This window comes from Thermobia domestica, chromosome 9, assembly GCF_964235325.1.
Source record: "Thermobia domestica chromosome 9, izTheDome1.hap1.1, whole genome shotgun sequence".
NCBI lineage: Eukaryota > Metazoa > Arthropoda > Insecta > Zygentoma > Lepismatidae > Thermobia > Thermobia domestica.
Genome location: NC_137462.1, coordinates 30,448,614 through 30,464,467, shown reverse-complemented (window position 1 = coordinate 30,464,467; position 15,854 = coordinate 30,448,614). Strand labels below are relative to the sequence as shown.

General features: G+C 36.3%; 1 protein-coding gene across 2 annotated transcripts in view; it reads right to left on the bottom strand.

Moving 5' to 3' along the window:
* Positions 1-8,335: 8,335 nt before the first annotated feature.
* The window catches only part of LOC145694521 (INO80 complex subunit B), a 35,412-nt gene continuing 27,893 nt past the window's right edge, over positions 8,336-15,854 (bottom strand). For both annotated transcript variants that reach the window (XM_081770834.1, XM_081770835.1), the window contains exon 7: positions 8,336-8,729. In XM_081770834.1, the coding sequence (XP_081626960.1) occupies positions 8,582-8,729 (148 nt within the window). In that variant the 3' untranslated portion in view covers positions 8,336-8,581. The remainder of the gene's footprint in view (positions 8,730-15,854) is intronic.

The window sequence follows — 15,854 nt, the reverse complement described above, 5'->3', positions numbered from 1 at the left end:
TTAGCTTACAGACATGATTTTGGTGTCATTTTGTAGGTTTTTTTTTTTTTTTTTTTACTTCATACCTAAAGAGATTCAATGTGGCATACATCCCATCTGAAGTCGATTTCTGCTCTACAACGTCTAAAGCCGTACAAGGACGACCTGAAGATTTGTTGTGTCTTACCGACTATTCAGTTTCAATAAAACACGCCACTGATAAATACTGTTACGATACTATACGTCGGAGGTCCCTGGTTCGATTCCAACAACAGACTTTTGGATTTATGTCATCTACTTCGCTGGATTATTTTTATTTTTTTTTCTTTCCTCGGAAAGTTCAATTATGTAGTCTCAAGCTTCCTAGAAGCATATTTGTATACCTTTGTGTTTTATTAAAAGATAAGTGCAATAGCAGATTCCTTTAACCTCATATAAAGTCACTACCCTTGTTTGTTTTCCTACCTTTGTGCAACTTATCAACTTTCTACTTGTGTCTGGCTACGTTTCCATTTCTTGGCAGTGTCACTAGTCTGCGTTTGAGGACATTGCTCACATTCAACTTATTTGTAAATATTTCGAGCGCCCAGTTAGCTCTTCTCTAGCTGACTCATTCGATTGCCTCAACTAAAAGTTATTGTCTGGTAACTACGTCAACGATTATTAAGTGTGTATTTTGTATTTTCTACTTTTCGCTGAGGTTTAGCTTTGCACTTGAAATTCCTCAGAAAGTACAATTCAGGATCAGGAGGTGAAGTCCCCAGCGTGTGAGGTCTTCGACTCTCAAACGTTTTGACTCATGTGACGTCACGAACACGGTGTTAGGAGAAGGTGAGTTATGGAGTGACCATATTTGGTATTGAGGAAATCAGGAGGTGTGGTTGAGACCTCAGTCCGGGAAAGAAAACTGGATGGTGGGTGTTTCTCGGGGTACTTCGTTTGGAGTTGTAAGAACAGCAACGAGCCAGCGAGAGGGAGAGAAGAATGGAGTTACTATCTTTGAAGAAGGTACAGTTTATTTCGTCGAAACAATAAGTGACTACGCCAGACTAATTACTCTTATACTTAATTGTCCTTACCCTATCTGCTGCACTTTTAAAAGCAAATTTGAGTATGAGTTATGATTTCTAAATACCATGAGCTACATTTCCCACATGCTGTAGTTGTAGAATTATCTTTCAGATGAGATATACTTTTATATTCCAGCGCTAGTTGCTGGTGGTGGAGAAGATACCCCAAAATCTAGTCATCTATCGGTCTCATAATGACCAAAGCGATAGATGATATCAAGCTAAACATAACTACTATTTAGTCATGTTTCAATACTGTAGTAGATCTACTGGCAAGATCTTTATACCATATTTGTACGAAAATTACGTTGCACAGTTGTCACAGACTTGGATTCTTCAAACCGAAACACACAGTTAGCACGCTGGGGACCAGTAGTAGTAGTAAATTAAAAATCGTGCGTCTGTTGGTTTGAAAATTCATTTTTTTCCATTTGCACCTGTAAGAGTATCACATCTGTAACTTGGGTGCGGGCATAATTCTATGGCTATGAGTAGTTTTTTTGTGTAGGTTGTGACTGGTTATTTACTTTACGTAGCTCCAAAAGAAAATATCGAGTCTGGCGACACGTCGGGGCATCGTGATGGTCAACAATGAAATCTGCTTTGCTTATCCATTTTTATCTAGAAGTTAAAGTGGCATTTTGAAAAAGCCTTCTTTCTAGATGGCTTTTCTAGACTAGGCATTGTCAATAAAATAAATCCGAAAAAAAAGTGCTTATATGGTAGCTGTGAAGTTGTGCTCGCGACTATATAAGTTATCCTGAAATTATCTTTCTGCTATCCTGAAGTTACCTTTAAAAGACAATAATAAAGTTAATATCTTGGAATGCTCCTATTATTATGTATAGTCCTCGTGTTTAATATATTCTTAACTTGAAACGAATAGGAAGAATTGATAACGAGAATGCAATTCTGATCGAGTCATAGTTTAATTATTTGATTGGTTTATGGGAACTAGTGTGTAGAAATGGTAGGGCAATATAGTAGAATGGTTCAAGTTTCGGCGTCATAAAAGAATCAAAATAAAGTTCAGTGGTTATCTTTCAGATTTTGGGTATTATTTAGTTTATCTCCCAAATCACTTGGTAGTAACTGGCTCAAGTACCAGCTCCGGAGCCGTCGATGAGGGTGTGGACTGGCATTCCGCTGTGCAGATTCAATTTAGGTGAACTTAAGTGTACGTACATGATAAGAACTATAGTACAAAAGACACTAATCAACTTCTGCTAGGTGCCCACTAAATAGCACGGATGCTATCTAGCCGAGTCAGGGCAGAAGCGCAGCAGTGGGCTCGAGTGGGTGCGTCTGTAGGGAGCAGACGCGTCAGCGACGAGGGGTAGATACACAAACGAAGATAGCGCAAAACGTAGTGGCGCGTATGGAATAAAGTACCTTATTTTTTGATTTGGGGGAGGTACTAAATCCCATCCCTGTTTTTATTCTTTCTTTCTGTGTGTCATACGAGGGCTTTTCTGTATTGAATTACAATTTATTAAATTTTAATTCTGCAAGGTTCATTTAAATGGATTATATGATGCTTGCAGCTTTAAAAAAATCATAATGTATAATTTGGTCTTAGTATCAAATATATCAGACGAAGACAACCAGAAAGCATATGTTCAGTCTATAATAGTTTGCTCATACTGGAAGCGGTATTCAATTTCAACAAGAAAATTGTATAACTATTCGAATATCAATATTATTTGATCTAGAGGCTAGCGCCTGCGATTTTGATCCGCGTAATCCCCGGCTTCGATTCCCGTCGGGAGAGTAAAAAATTTAATTTTACATCACTTCCATTAATCTTCATCCGTCTCTACCCTAAAATGCATAACCGTGGGACGTTTAAAATTTTTTTTATTTCGTAATGGAAGAAAGAGGAATTCGCTATTAAAATGGGCTAATATAGTATTGGAGAAAAAAAAATTGATGCAATTAGTAGACTATATTCTATGGTAGAGGTTTTGCGTATAGTCCCAGGGGCCCTCGATTCGATGCCCGGCCACGCAAATTTGTTGTGGACTACATTGTAGAAGTGAGTATTCTGGAGGTTCTTCAGTTTCCTCCCACATTTTTATTGTAGCCCAGTGTTGCCAGATTGGGCTACAAGTAGCGGATTGGGCAATTTCTACTTATCTGCAGGCTATATCTCTTAAAAATGCGCTAATTTCTTATTTACGTATATGAAATCACTAATTATTAGTTTTATGTATACAACAAATTCTTTTTTGTTGAGTATTCTGTTCTCAATAAACAGTAACTTTACAAAAAATAACATCTTCAATAGTAGTCCAATTCTTATTTTAGTACTATTTAATCTCCAGATTTGATAACACTAGACTTTTGTTTAGTTTACGCTGTTGCAGTATCACTAATTGTGTTGTTGTCTTATTGTTAGTTAATGTGTAGGCCTAATAGTTGTATGGAACTGTGTTAACGTTTATTGAGTTAATTTAGTTGTGTTACTATGTTATACATATTAACATACTGAGTAACTGGAATTACAATAAAACCTCCCAAAATTCATAGCTTCCAGATAAAGAATTTAACAAATGAATTAAAGAAATGATGAAGAACAGTAAAAGAAGTACACTGTACACGTTGTAAAGCGTATTTCAGTCCACAAAATCGGATTAAGCAAACATGTTTTCTTGGAAATCAGAAAGGTATCCAGCCCATTTTAGACTATCATCGTCACCGATTACCCTGACGAACCACTTCCTATATAACTAATGGATTTTTTTTTTCCACAATGGAATGAAAGTGATTCCGCGACACTACCGGCTAGAGTTGTAATTAACTGCATCGTCTGTTACTGGCAGTAGCTAAGTGTATCATTGGCTAATTCTATCAGACTCACGCACTCTGAATGATTTGATTCGTTCTTATTTTTAGTTGTTCGAGGTGCCCAACTTCCTTGAGTGGTGGCGCCACGGTCTCCAGTTTCAGCGGGAAGAGCAGCTGAAACCTCTTATGTAGGATAAGAGATGGTGCTGTAAACAATAAGTATTGGGGAGCTATGCTCTCAATTTTTATTTAATTTTTATTATTTATAATTCATTACTTTTGACAATTTTACTATTTGTGACAATCTTATTACACTGTATTTCAATTTTAATGTATTCATGCGCCGCTTATCCTTTCTTATTACATTAACAGTGTGATAAACAATTATACTTCAAACAGGCAATTTCGGCCATTTTGGCACCTGCCATTTTAGTATATATTCTTATTTCAAACAAATTTAATGAAGCAGCCCACAAGGCTCTAAGGCCGGGACTTCCTTGATATATCTCCCGTAAGGAAGGTAACTGAAACTGAAAGTGAACCTCTTATAATTACTCTATGATCATCGTCTTCCAAATTCTTTACGCACTGCAGTTCTACTGCTTCTAACGCAGTATGGAGTTGGCCCTAACACATCATTGCCAACAGTCCAAAACTACAATCGCCACCTGTTTGTTGCCAACCCAGACATCTGACGTATTTCCAATTCCAGGTGTTTCCATTAAATCGATATGGATGGATATGATTAGTAAAAGTGTACAGCTATGTTTGAGCTACAAATAGTTCACATCCGTTACTTCTGCAGCACAATCTCACTACTTTTTAATCTTAAGATCTGGAAACACTGTTCCAATCCACCCCAGTTGATCTATTGCTTAGCAAGTTCGCTTTTAGTGCACGTGGTCCCGGGTTCGATTCCCAGTGGGTGAGTGCAATAGAACTTCCATTCACAATCTTGGACTTTCATTAATTAGCCGTCCGACTCCTTTAGTCTAAAGGGCATAATCATGGAAAATGAAACTATATATTTTTTTTCATTTTGCTAGTAAATGACTGCGGGTGTAACCTTTCCTTTCGTCTTGTGATGTTTCTCCTTCATCATGTGTTGGGTAACTCACTGCGTGATCCTAATAAGGAATATGATCCAGCAAAATAAAAGCTGTCAATTTTGTATTTTTAGCGATTTAAAAAAAATCTCCACTTTTTCAAAAACCATGTATGAGAATTTATCTTCAAGCATTGTTCAGCTCGACTGATACATGTCTTATCTTTAGATAACATCTTAGTTAAATAAAAGTTAATATTTAACAGTTGGTGATCATTTAGAGCTTTATCTCATTACAGGGTTCCTACTGATCTGGAGAAATCTATCATATTTCCCTGGCTTTCCCTGACCTTTGGAAAGAAATTCGCTGACTTTCACGATAGGTGTCGGATGACGTTGACATATAAATAAGGAATAAATAACGTTAAGTATTTATATATGAGAACATTTATTCTATAGAGACAAATTGTAATCAGTTGCCCATATGTACATTTCACTTACCTTCCATAAAAATCTGAACAACATCCATTATAATGGTTGGCTAAGCTGAAATTGGTATACAATTAATGTTAGAAAACACATATTTTATAAAATTTCCCTGACTTTCCCTAATTTTCAGTCTTTTTCCCTGAACTTCCCTGACCTATACCATTTTCCCTGAGTTTTCCTTGACTTCCCTGACCAGTAGGAACCCCGAATTAGCTCTCCTGTGTGCTATCGTCTTGCTAGTATCATTATTGAAAGTTTGTTTAGGGTAAACTTTAGCATAGAGTTCTATCAGGCGGTGTGATTATCACACAGCATCAATTTTTAAATTAAGAAAAAACAACTATTTTCATGATGAGTACACTCTTCCATATCTTTGTATTCAATGTTTAATCATAGGTATTCTACCATTATTGGCAGGTCACTTGCTGCAACTGAGAAGCTTTCATGCTCCATGGTCTTCCGCTCATCTCTTCGTATTCACGTACGAGTTTTCCGCTTAGATAGCGTCCATTAACTGTAGTCTCCTTTGTCCCCTCCCTTTCTTTCCTGCCACCATAGCATCTAGGACATCCTCATGATACAGTTTCTTCTTAGGCAGTATCTCAACTAATTTCTCTTCTTCTTCTCAATAATATTTAAACCTGTTCTTTTTTCCCCTCAACATTTCCAACGCGCTCTCATTCGTTTTCCGCTCAACCTAACTCATTCTCTCCATTCTTCTCCACGCCTACATTTTGAAAGCTTCCTTAGGACCGCGGTGTCTCAGTGTTACAGCGTTCACCTCAGGTGTGTGGGATCCCTGGTTTGATCTCAGCTCGTGCCAAGTGAACTTTGTGGTGGACAAACACCGTGTGGGTAGGTTTTCTCGGGGTTATTCCGTTTCCTCCCATTTTGTTCATTCCACCATTTCATTCATTTCTTATCATCACTGTCTCCTTTAGCCTAGCCAGCATAACTGTGGTACATAAAACTTATCTTAAGGTCTGCATTTCATTTCATTTTCGAAAGCTTCCAGTCCTTTTTCATCGTTTTAGCGCAGCTGTGTGCAACAGCCCGTCTTCTGGCCCGCTGGTCAGTTATTGAAAACAATAATTATTATATTATCATTATATTGCGAACGGTGATAATGATTAAAAACAATGTACGTAAAAAGCTAATAGTCACCGCAAGAAACATTTTCACCGTCTGGAAGATAATGAAAAAAGAAAGAAAGAAAAAAAAAACAGTAAACAAAAGTGAACAGTGACAAGTGAATTACTATTAACATATGTCTAATTATAGTGACAAGATGATTTTACTTCGTACATTTTTAAAATTCTTTTTATAGTTTAAATCCTTTTTGAATTGTGCCTAGGCTGACGATGAAGACGATGTTTTTCGAATGTACTTCCTAGAGATAAGGTTTGTTTCTTGCGGTGACTAGTAGCATTTTACTTACATTATTTCTAATAATTATTATAATTTTTCTTTCTGACAAAACCTGTTAAGAGTGGACTGGGAATTTTCCATCGATCACACAGTGCGAAATTTTCCTCGATATAAGGATTGCTAGATGTACCGACAAAGTTCTAAATACATTATTCTGCTCCTCTTGAGTGAGTAAATATTTTGGTTACCAGTATAACAGTTGTTGTGTGTTATTGTGATATAAATTACGATGAACATGTTCCATCATTTAATACTATACTATTCAATTGTCGTAAAAATATGTCTACAGTGAGGCCTGCGACGCCATTTGGTCCTGTGTGATTGGCCCGCCCACAGTTCAAGTTGCACACCCCCTGTTTTAGCGTAATGTCCAAATTTCTGACCCATACAGTACAATATTTCACACGAAGCATTTTATGACTCTTTTCTTCAACTCTTTATTTAAGGTCTCGCATTTTTTTAAATGCTACTAGCTGAACCTGCGCTCTCTACACAGCGCATCATTCGCATATGAGCATAAATATCCTTCTCATTTCTCACATCTGTACATTTCCCTTTACAGACACAAATGAAAAAGGTCTTGATTAAAAAAAAAAAAAAAAAAAAAAAAAATCGGCAAGGCGTATCATAAAGGGTGGCTCAATATCTCGCACCGTTTGCAAGATTTGAGCCTACTTCCGGTTGGAGTTTCTAATTCATGCATGACCAGTGTTTTCTTTCTTCTTGCATGCAGTATGTAATAAGCAAATACATTACATACACAATTAATTATAATGGCAGTTATATATGGTGTTCATTGGGCAAAACACTAAAAAGATTCATTTTACTGGTTAGACTGGAGAAATGGTTATCGTTTCTTTTTCATTATTATTTGGCCATGAAATAAACGCCTGAGACATATGCGACCCCTATATACAACAGCGTGGTGTTGGAATGTATAACGCGTAGGATATGATGCTTTAGTTTTTTTTAAAATTTCAACGCTTCCAGTGTACCCTAAAAAATGTAATAAAGAAATAACGGCCATGTTTTTTAAATATTCAATTAGAATTGGACAATCTACGCGAAATTTCCAATCGATCAGTGAAAACGTCATCTTTCTAGAGCCTGTAGTTTCCGAGATCTCATTGTCGAAAAGATTGACCACAAACATATAAACGTCCACAACATATAGTTTAAAAGAACTCGGAAGATGGAAGCACAATTCATGTGCATTGATTTTAGAGAAGGCTTATTAAAATGCAAAGGCTTTTGAACAACAATTTTATATCATAAACTTTATGAAAAAGATCTAGTTAACTGATTTATTTAAAGTACTCGTGCTTAAAATGTTTGTCTCTGTGTTAAACGTGAAATCACACATAACCGTAAATGAAAGATTTGAAAGCCATAGTTATACGTTTTAGCTCGGGCGCTTTTAATTGCTATTGTAGCATTTTAATAAATAGAAGATTAATTTTGTTAAAATAATAAAAGAAATTGCAGGCTGTGTTGTTTCACTAGCAAGATGATGTCTAATTGAAAAATAAAAACAGAATTTTTAACATTAATCATTCGTATTTTACAACAATTTTACAAACATTCGAGCACAGTGCGCAACACTTTACACTTGTATTGTTCTTGTCAACACAATTATACATTTAAATGCACACGAAAACAGCCACCATCTGTGTATATACGTATAAATAAGTACTTAACATAAACTTTTAGTAATTACAAATATTAATATTCAGTACACTCAACATCTTGAAAATTGATCGTCTGACGAATTCACAAAAGAAAATCAATTTGTCCTTCCACAATTTTCTTTCGATTGTAAGTTCTTTTTGTAACACGCTAGACTACACAGAGGCACACCAGTCTTAGAACACGAGTATTTCTTCAAATTCTGACATCCAGGGACACCGCACAGAGCAGGCTTTGGAGGGTCTCTGAAATATACAGAAAGAAGAGAGAACTTCATAAAATTAAATACTAAGTTCAACAAGGAAACCTGTAATAAATACAAGTTCCATTAACTTATTATATGTATTAGTTACTGCAAATTTCCACTAAAAAAATAAAATGTAGTCAGTAATAGTCAGTAACAAACAACTACAAACAAGGATGAATACAATAATCAGTGGTGTATTTAGGATTTTGTTTCGGGAAGGCTATGCACAACACTGGGAAGCGGGGGAGGGCAATTGCCCACCTGAGTTTGAGAATTAAATATACGAGGCGTGTTTTTTTTAAGTAAGGTCCGTTTGAACATAAGTACACAACGACAGGTTATTTCAAAAAAGTAAATGTATTTTCAAAAAGTACATATTTTATTCTATTTTTCGACATAGTTGCAAGTTTGTTCCAACTCTTATCATATCTCTCAACCAATTTCAAAATACCCTCTTTATGAAAACTTGCTGCCTGCTCCGATAACCAAGAGTTCACTGCCGTTTTCACATCGTCGTCATCATTGTAACGGTTGCCACTGAGGTGTTGTTTGAGGTGGAGGAACAGATGGTAATCGCTCGGCGCAAGATCAGGACTGTAGGGTGGGTGGTCTAAAATTTCCCAGCCAAAACTGTCCAACAAATCGCGGGTCTGACCTGCAGTGTGAGGTTTTGCATTGTCATGGAGAAGGACAATGCCCTTTGTCAGCATGCCGCGTCGTTTGTTTTAAATCGCTCTGCGTAACTTTCTCACGGTTTGGCAGTATGCTTCTGCATTGATAGTGGTTCCTCGTTGCATGAAGTCGACCAACAAAACACCATACCTATCCCAAAACACCGACGCCATGATTTTGCGCTGGGACAAAGTCTGTTACAGGCGAGTGTGTGTCTCCATTCCAAGCTCTGTTGCTTCGATTCGGGCGTGATATGCGAAACCCATGTTTCGTCTCCAGTTACGATCTGACTCAAGAAGCCGTCACCTTCTTCGTGATAACGAGTCAAGAACTTCATCGCACACTCAAATCTTTGGTTTTTGTGGTCCTCTGTTCGGAGTTTCGGGACCCAACGGGAGCACAGTTTCCTAAACTTTAGGTGTTCAGAAACAATTTTGTAAAGCACGTCAGGAAATTCGTTTGAGAGACCTGTTATTGCGAAGCTCCTGTTCTCACGAACCCTCGCTTCAACTGAAACCACCAAATCGTCTGTAATCGAAGAAGGGCGACCGGAGCGGTCCTCATCATGGACGTTGTTACAGCCATTTTTGAATTCTCGTACCCACTTACGCATTTTGCTTGCACTCGTAACAGTATCACCGTACACATCGCAAATCTGTCGATGAATTTCTGCAACAGACAGGTTTCTTGCTGACAAAAACTGTCTCACTGAGCGAACCTCATACGCGGCGGGCGACTTGATAGTCTTAAACACTGTGAAACCACAGAACACAACCGTACAGGTCATCTACAGAGCTGAAACTGAGCACAGTTGTTCCCGAGGCATGCCGGTACACGACGCACACGCTCGTTGCGATACGCGCGCGAACTACTAGTGTCTACAACAAAACGGACCTTACTTTAAAAAACACGCCTCGTATTTTAATCAAATGTCGACTAATATATTAGGAGACAACTTGAAACTCGCATGTCGTGGAGGATCTTACCACCTCCCTCCCAGGCAAATCTGAAATGACGCTCCTGCAAACACACATCGAATATTTGTAATCTCATTTCAACTTAACTGATTTCATTTTTTTTTTTTTTAAATGAAAATATTTAGTTTAATCTGTGTACGTTTTTACCTGAAAAAAAATGCTAAGACAAGTGGAAGCTGAAATATAGTGATTGCGGTTTTAATGTCAAGAACTGCAGACTGGTGAATCTTATGTGACATGATACAATAAATAAATAAATAAATAAATAAATAAAGCAGTGAATCTATCTTTATATTCTATTCATAGAAGAAAAACGAAGCATCCTCTTGGCCTACCTAATTTCCCGGTCTACTTATTTCCCTCTTGATTCTCTATAGTTATTACTAACGCGTTGTTTGGTTAAGTCTGCGGGGGCCTGATTACAAAATGTATCTAGTTCGATTTACAACTATGATGATTTCCTATACATGCTCCAAAAACATTATTTGTCCCCTAAGATGGAGTGATCTCAGAAACGTCAAGTACTACAAAAGAGGTATGACAAGTGTCGTCACTCGTCGCTGGTAGAATTTGCGTGGGGATTGGTCGACAAACACAGAATGATTGTGGAAGAGTACGATAAGGATGAAGCCATCGATACTGTTCTATCTTGTCTTCCTTCCGACGATTCAAGATTGTTACGCGCTGGTGCTTGCTGTTCAGTAGAAGATCTATTATTCCGTCTAGCGGATATACAGAGATGTCCTAATTATCCGCCACGAATTCTCCTAGTATAAGAACTGTCATTAACAAAACTTCTACTCAGAAACAAATGACAAATTCAGCAGTACAAACAAAGTCAATAGAATTTAACACAGGAAAAGGCAGAATTCAACGTTATCGGAACTATAATGGTAATCGCTTCCGTAGAAGGAATTGTAATTATCCAAACAGTGATAAGGAATGTCAGACATGTTGTTGTTACACCAGTTATCCTGTCCATAGGATGTAGTTAATAATTCTCAAATGGAAGATAATTGTGAGGAATCTAACTTGAACGGAACAAACGCTGCCATTAACGCAGTTACGGGTCAGGAAAACTAGGTGTGCACTGTGTGTTAGCAGAGAAAGAATAATAGTTATTGTTCTATTAATTAATCCTGTCATTAATTTAAGTTATTGTAGTTGTTATGTTAACCCTTTATTGCAACGTTGGACCTTTGTTGCAGTATTAACCCTTTGTTGTCAAATGTTAATAAAGTTTGCCTTTTGTGAAAGGTTTTAAAACTACCATTTTAAAATTTTTCTTTGATGGGCTGGCAAAACTGTAACGGACCATTTTGTCACCTGGTCTTTACAGTATATGTATGCTTTAAGGTAAATCTGATTTTGTCAACTCGTACTGTAGTTGGGTATTAGAGAGTTGAAAATAGTTTGTTTATTTAATCGATTTTATCATCGTTTCAAAGATTATTTATATCTAGATGTGCAATTCGCTACTTAATATCCAGATTTGGAACGATAGACACTATAATAAAAATCCAATTTTGTGATTAAATATGTATTTCAAAACTATGTAAGAAAATAATTAAAGAAGAAGAAAAAAAGTTGCAGAAAACAGAACTGGCGACATGGAGTTCTAAAACATGTCATTAAGTTAGTATTAAATGTTTTAATTATGTTTTAGTTACTACAAAACGTTTACGTCATTCTCTAGTTATATAATAGAAATACAAGGACTATATTAGTTATTTGTATTCCATATTTAATGTTATATCTAAAGCATATAAGTTAAACCACGTATCTCTGTTTTCGTTTACAATAGTGAATGGTAAATATGCTTCAGATACGTATACGAATACTATGTTCGAGTAACTAGTTGAGATTCCTGACCAGATCTCCTAACACATAATGATGTCCCATTCCTCTTTCATGCTGAGATGGAATTTAGTTGGTCGTTACTGTCATGTCGTTGGTGATAGTTAGCTTGTTTATACAGATGGTCGTTGTTATATATTAATTACTTCTGTTTCCTTAGGATAACCTGTGTAATTGAGTACCGTATATTTTGTTGGCTGCTAACTATGTATAATCGTCAGGTGTATGAAGTAACGTGCCGGTGAATGTATAAAAGGGACGCAATGCTGCATTATGTTGATGCTAATGCTAAAGAGCCCGCATATGTGTAGTTAAAGCGTATTGTTCTCTTCATAGCATTCACGTCTGTAGCCCGTAGTTAAGAAGCCTGATCGACAATAGGTGGCATATAATACGGTATTTCCTATCTACTCGTCCTTATATTGAATTATCTTCTTCATCTTGTACTGATCATCTAATGGCTGACATTCCAATTAGACATATGGGTCTTACATATTAGAAAGTTCACAGTACTTCTACAGAACGACGGACCACGATACGGGACTTGGCAGCGTACTTAGTGATATCCAGGCCAGAACAAAAATATTAATCTATTTGGAATTGTATCGTCTTGGCTTGGTGATGTCCAGAGGTGTGATCCAGCAAAGTGAAGAGGTGGCTACAAGCATAAGAATATGGAAGGTCAATGAAGTTCTTACAAAATGGTAAGAAGGATGATTGCTGTACGTGGAATGCGAAAAATTAACAAATTTATTTCGAGGGGGTTAAGCCCGACAGCCCCCTCCCCTAAATATGCCACTGACAATCGTGATATGTGAGCAATGGTGATGAAACTTGTTGCCCATCATCCATTTCAATGGAAAGAGTGCAACTTACGGAAAATAAGTACAGTTTCACGCAAAAACTATTAGACTGTAATACATATGCATCTCTAATGCAATAACTAATTATTACCGTATTAGTTTCATTTTATAAATTAAATGTAGCAAAATATTTCTGATTATAAGGACATTGTACGGAACAAATATGTTTTAGTTTGCCACTGGCACACTATGATTTAAATGTAGTAATTTCGACAAGTCAATTACCTACAAAACGTTACGACATCATCTTTTCTGTCTTTATTCTTTCTTCCACCTATGATGGCAGAAACAGGTAAGAAAATAGTTCAAGTGAAACATCTATGCTGTCTTACCTCTTTCGGTAGCGAAACACCAAACGCGGCAATCGGTTATGAATTTAGAAACAAATACATACATATTATTACAGCTACAGCTACATATTTATTCTCATGTTATAGTGGTCGCAAGGAGTCGTGAATCTTGACCTAGATCTACCAATTTCAGGATCTAATAGAACGCAAGAGTGTGTCCCAGTCGTCAACCTCCATCCACGAAATTATGCCAATGTCGTCTGTTGTGTTACAAGCAGAACATCTCCTGGGGTGTAGTGTTTTTCAGATTGCCGTTAAGTTTCTTTTAGTTGTTATTGTTATTTTATATTTTGCTATTATTATTATTATTATTTAATTCGAATAATTGTTGGTGTTCGTGTTATAGTTAAGTACTTTGTCACTCGTTCGCCATGTTTTCTAAGTTTGGCAACATTGCTTGTGCACTTCCGATGTTTCACGTTTTCTCAAGTGTGCATTCGGAAGGAAGCTCTACGAATCGTACGGAATTCTTTTCATGCATCACACATGAGAGAAATCAGTTCTATGCCTGGTACAGAATCCATGTTTCACGAGTCGACGCGTTCACCATAATAGGACTTAACCAACAAAACGCAAAACAAAAAGTTGAGCAATATATCTTCTTCTTCTTCTCTATACTTGGCAGTATTAATCCGATCGTCATTTGTTATAAATTTCATGCAATTTTCTCAGAAGAAAAGGGCTTTGAACGCGATACGAAAACATAAGACATTCATAACTCAATAAATCCCATAAACTATTGTTCTATACTATACTAGTTTATCCTTAATCCCCAGGAGATGGTTCTATACTAGTTTAAAAATTCACCAAAGAGAATATTTTTCTATACTAAGGAAATTTTATTTATTTATTTAACAATCATCAGATATAGCTCACAAGTCAGAGACCATTTTATACTGGATATCTAATAACAACAATAACAATAAAGACGAACAGAAGATAGAAGTTTTTATATACCTTGCGTTCATTTACTTAATTTCTCCCTAATATTTCGTTTCCTATGCTGAGGGAGAATCCATTGAAGAAAATTGAGATTCTGATTCACATGCTTGGCTAGATTATCTTAATATGTATATGTAATAGATATTTCTTATTTTTATGAGCTGCGAAATCCTTAGACATTTATTTATGAATTGTTATAAAATATATTCGCTTATTTACAGGCATATACACAAAAATATATTAATTATCACTAACTGAAATATACCGATTTTTTTCCTTTACGCCACCATGGGTCATAGTAGCGAGCCTCTAGTGTGATTTTGTTTACTACTAGTTTAAAAATTCACCAAAGAGAATATTTTTCTATACTAAGGAAATTTTATTTATTTATTTAACAATCATCAGATATAGCTCACAAGTCAGAGACCATTTTATACTGGATATCTAATAACAACAATAACAATGGAAAGGATTTGGGAAGATATCGGCCAGGGCCTGTTTAGTAGGTACCATCCCGGCATTTGCCTGGTAGGACTGAGGAAAACCCTGGAAAACCTCAGCAGAGTTCCCACTAATTTCCCAAGATCAAATTCCCTGACTTTTCCAGGTTTTCCAGGTCACTTGTCAGAAATTTTCAGGAACACCATTTTGTAGCACATATTTGTACCGGTGCATAGAAAAATAGAATTTGCACATGAAGGAAACGAAACAAAACTTTTTTTAGTTATGAAATGTCCCGTACCAAATAGCCGCATAAGGCAAAAAGTGAAATCTGGTAACTTAAATATATATATGAAAATAACCTGTACACTATTTACGTACATTTTTTGGTCAATAATGTTGCCAATGCATTTATGAAAGTGCTCAACATTTTCAATCTGAGCCTGACTTCACTTTTCACCCTGGATGGGGTATGGCTGCTTATTTTTATTTATTGCCACAAGTATTCTTATTTTTCCTTTTCACAGAAGTAATTATATTAAACATTTACAATCGTTAAAGTTGTTAATACGGATTCAGAAGTTATCAGTTTGACTATTTGTGAGACTTACTACAGATATATATTTTCTGTCTGTCAAGAGAACTTTCTGCACTGATAATACAGAATTACAAAAGTTTTCGCTAGTCTGATAATTTCTTATCAATGCCCGCTTCCTCGCGAGATAGAGTTGTAATAACCTTGGATTTCTTAGCTTCAAATTCTCTTATTTGAGATTGAATGTGTCTCTTCTGCAGTCTCTTTCTATGTTCATCTGATTGTTCACTTTTCTTTTTCTGCAATGCATCTGTATATCTTGAGTGGGAACATATTGAAGCATCTTGTTGGTCACGTTTACTTTTAATGGACCACCCTCTACATAAACTGAGCCATACACCATTCTTTGAGCCACAACTTTCTTTTCATGCAAATTTTTCACTAGTAAGTCTTTGTTAATAGAAAATCCACTTTCAACATTCGCGT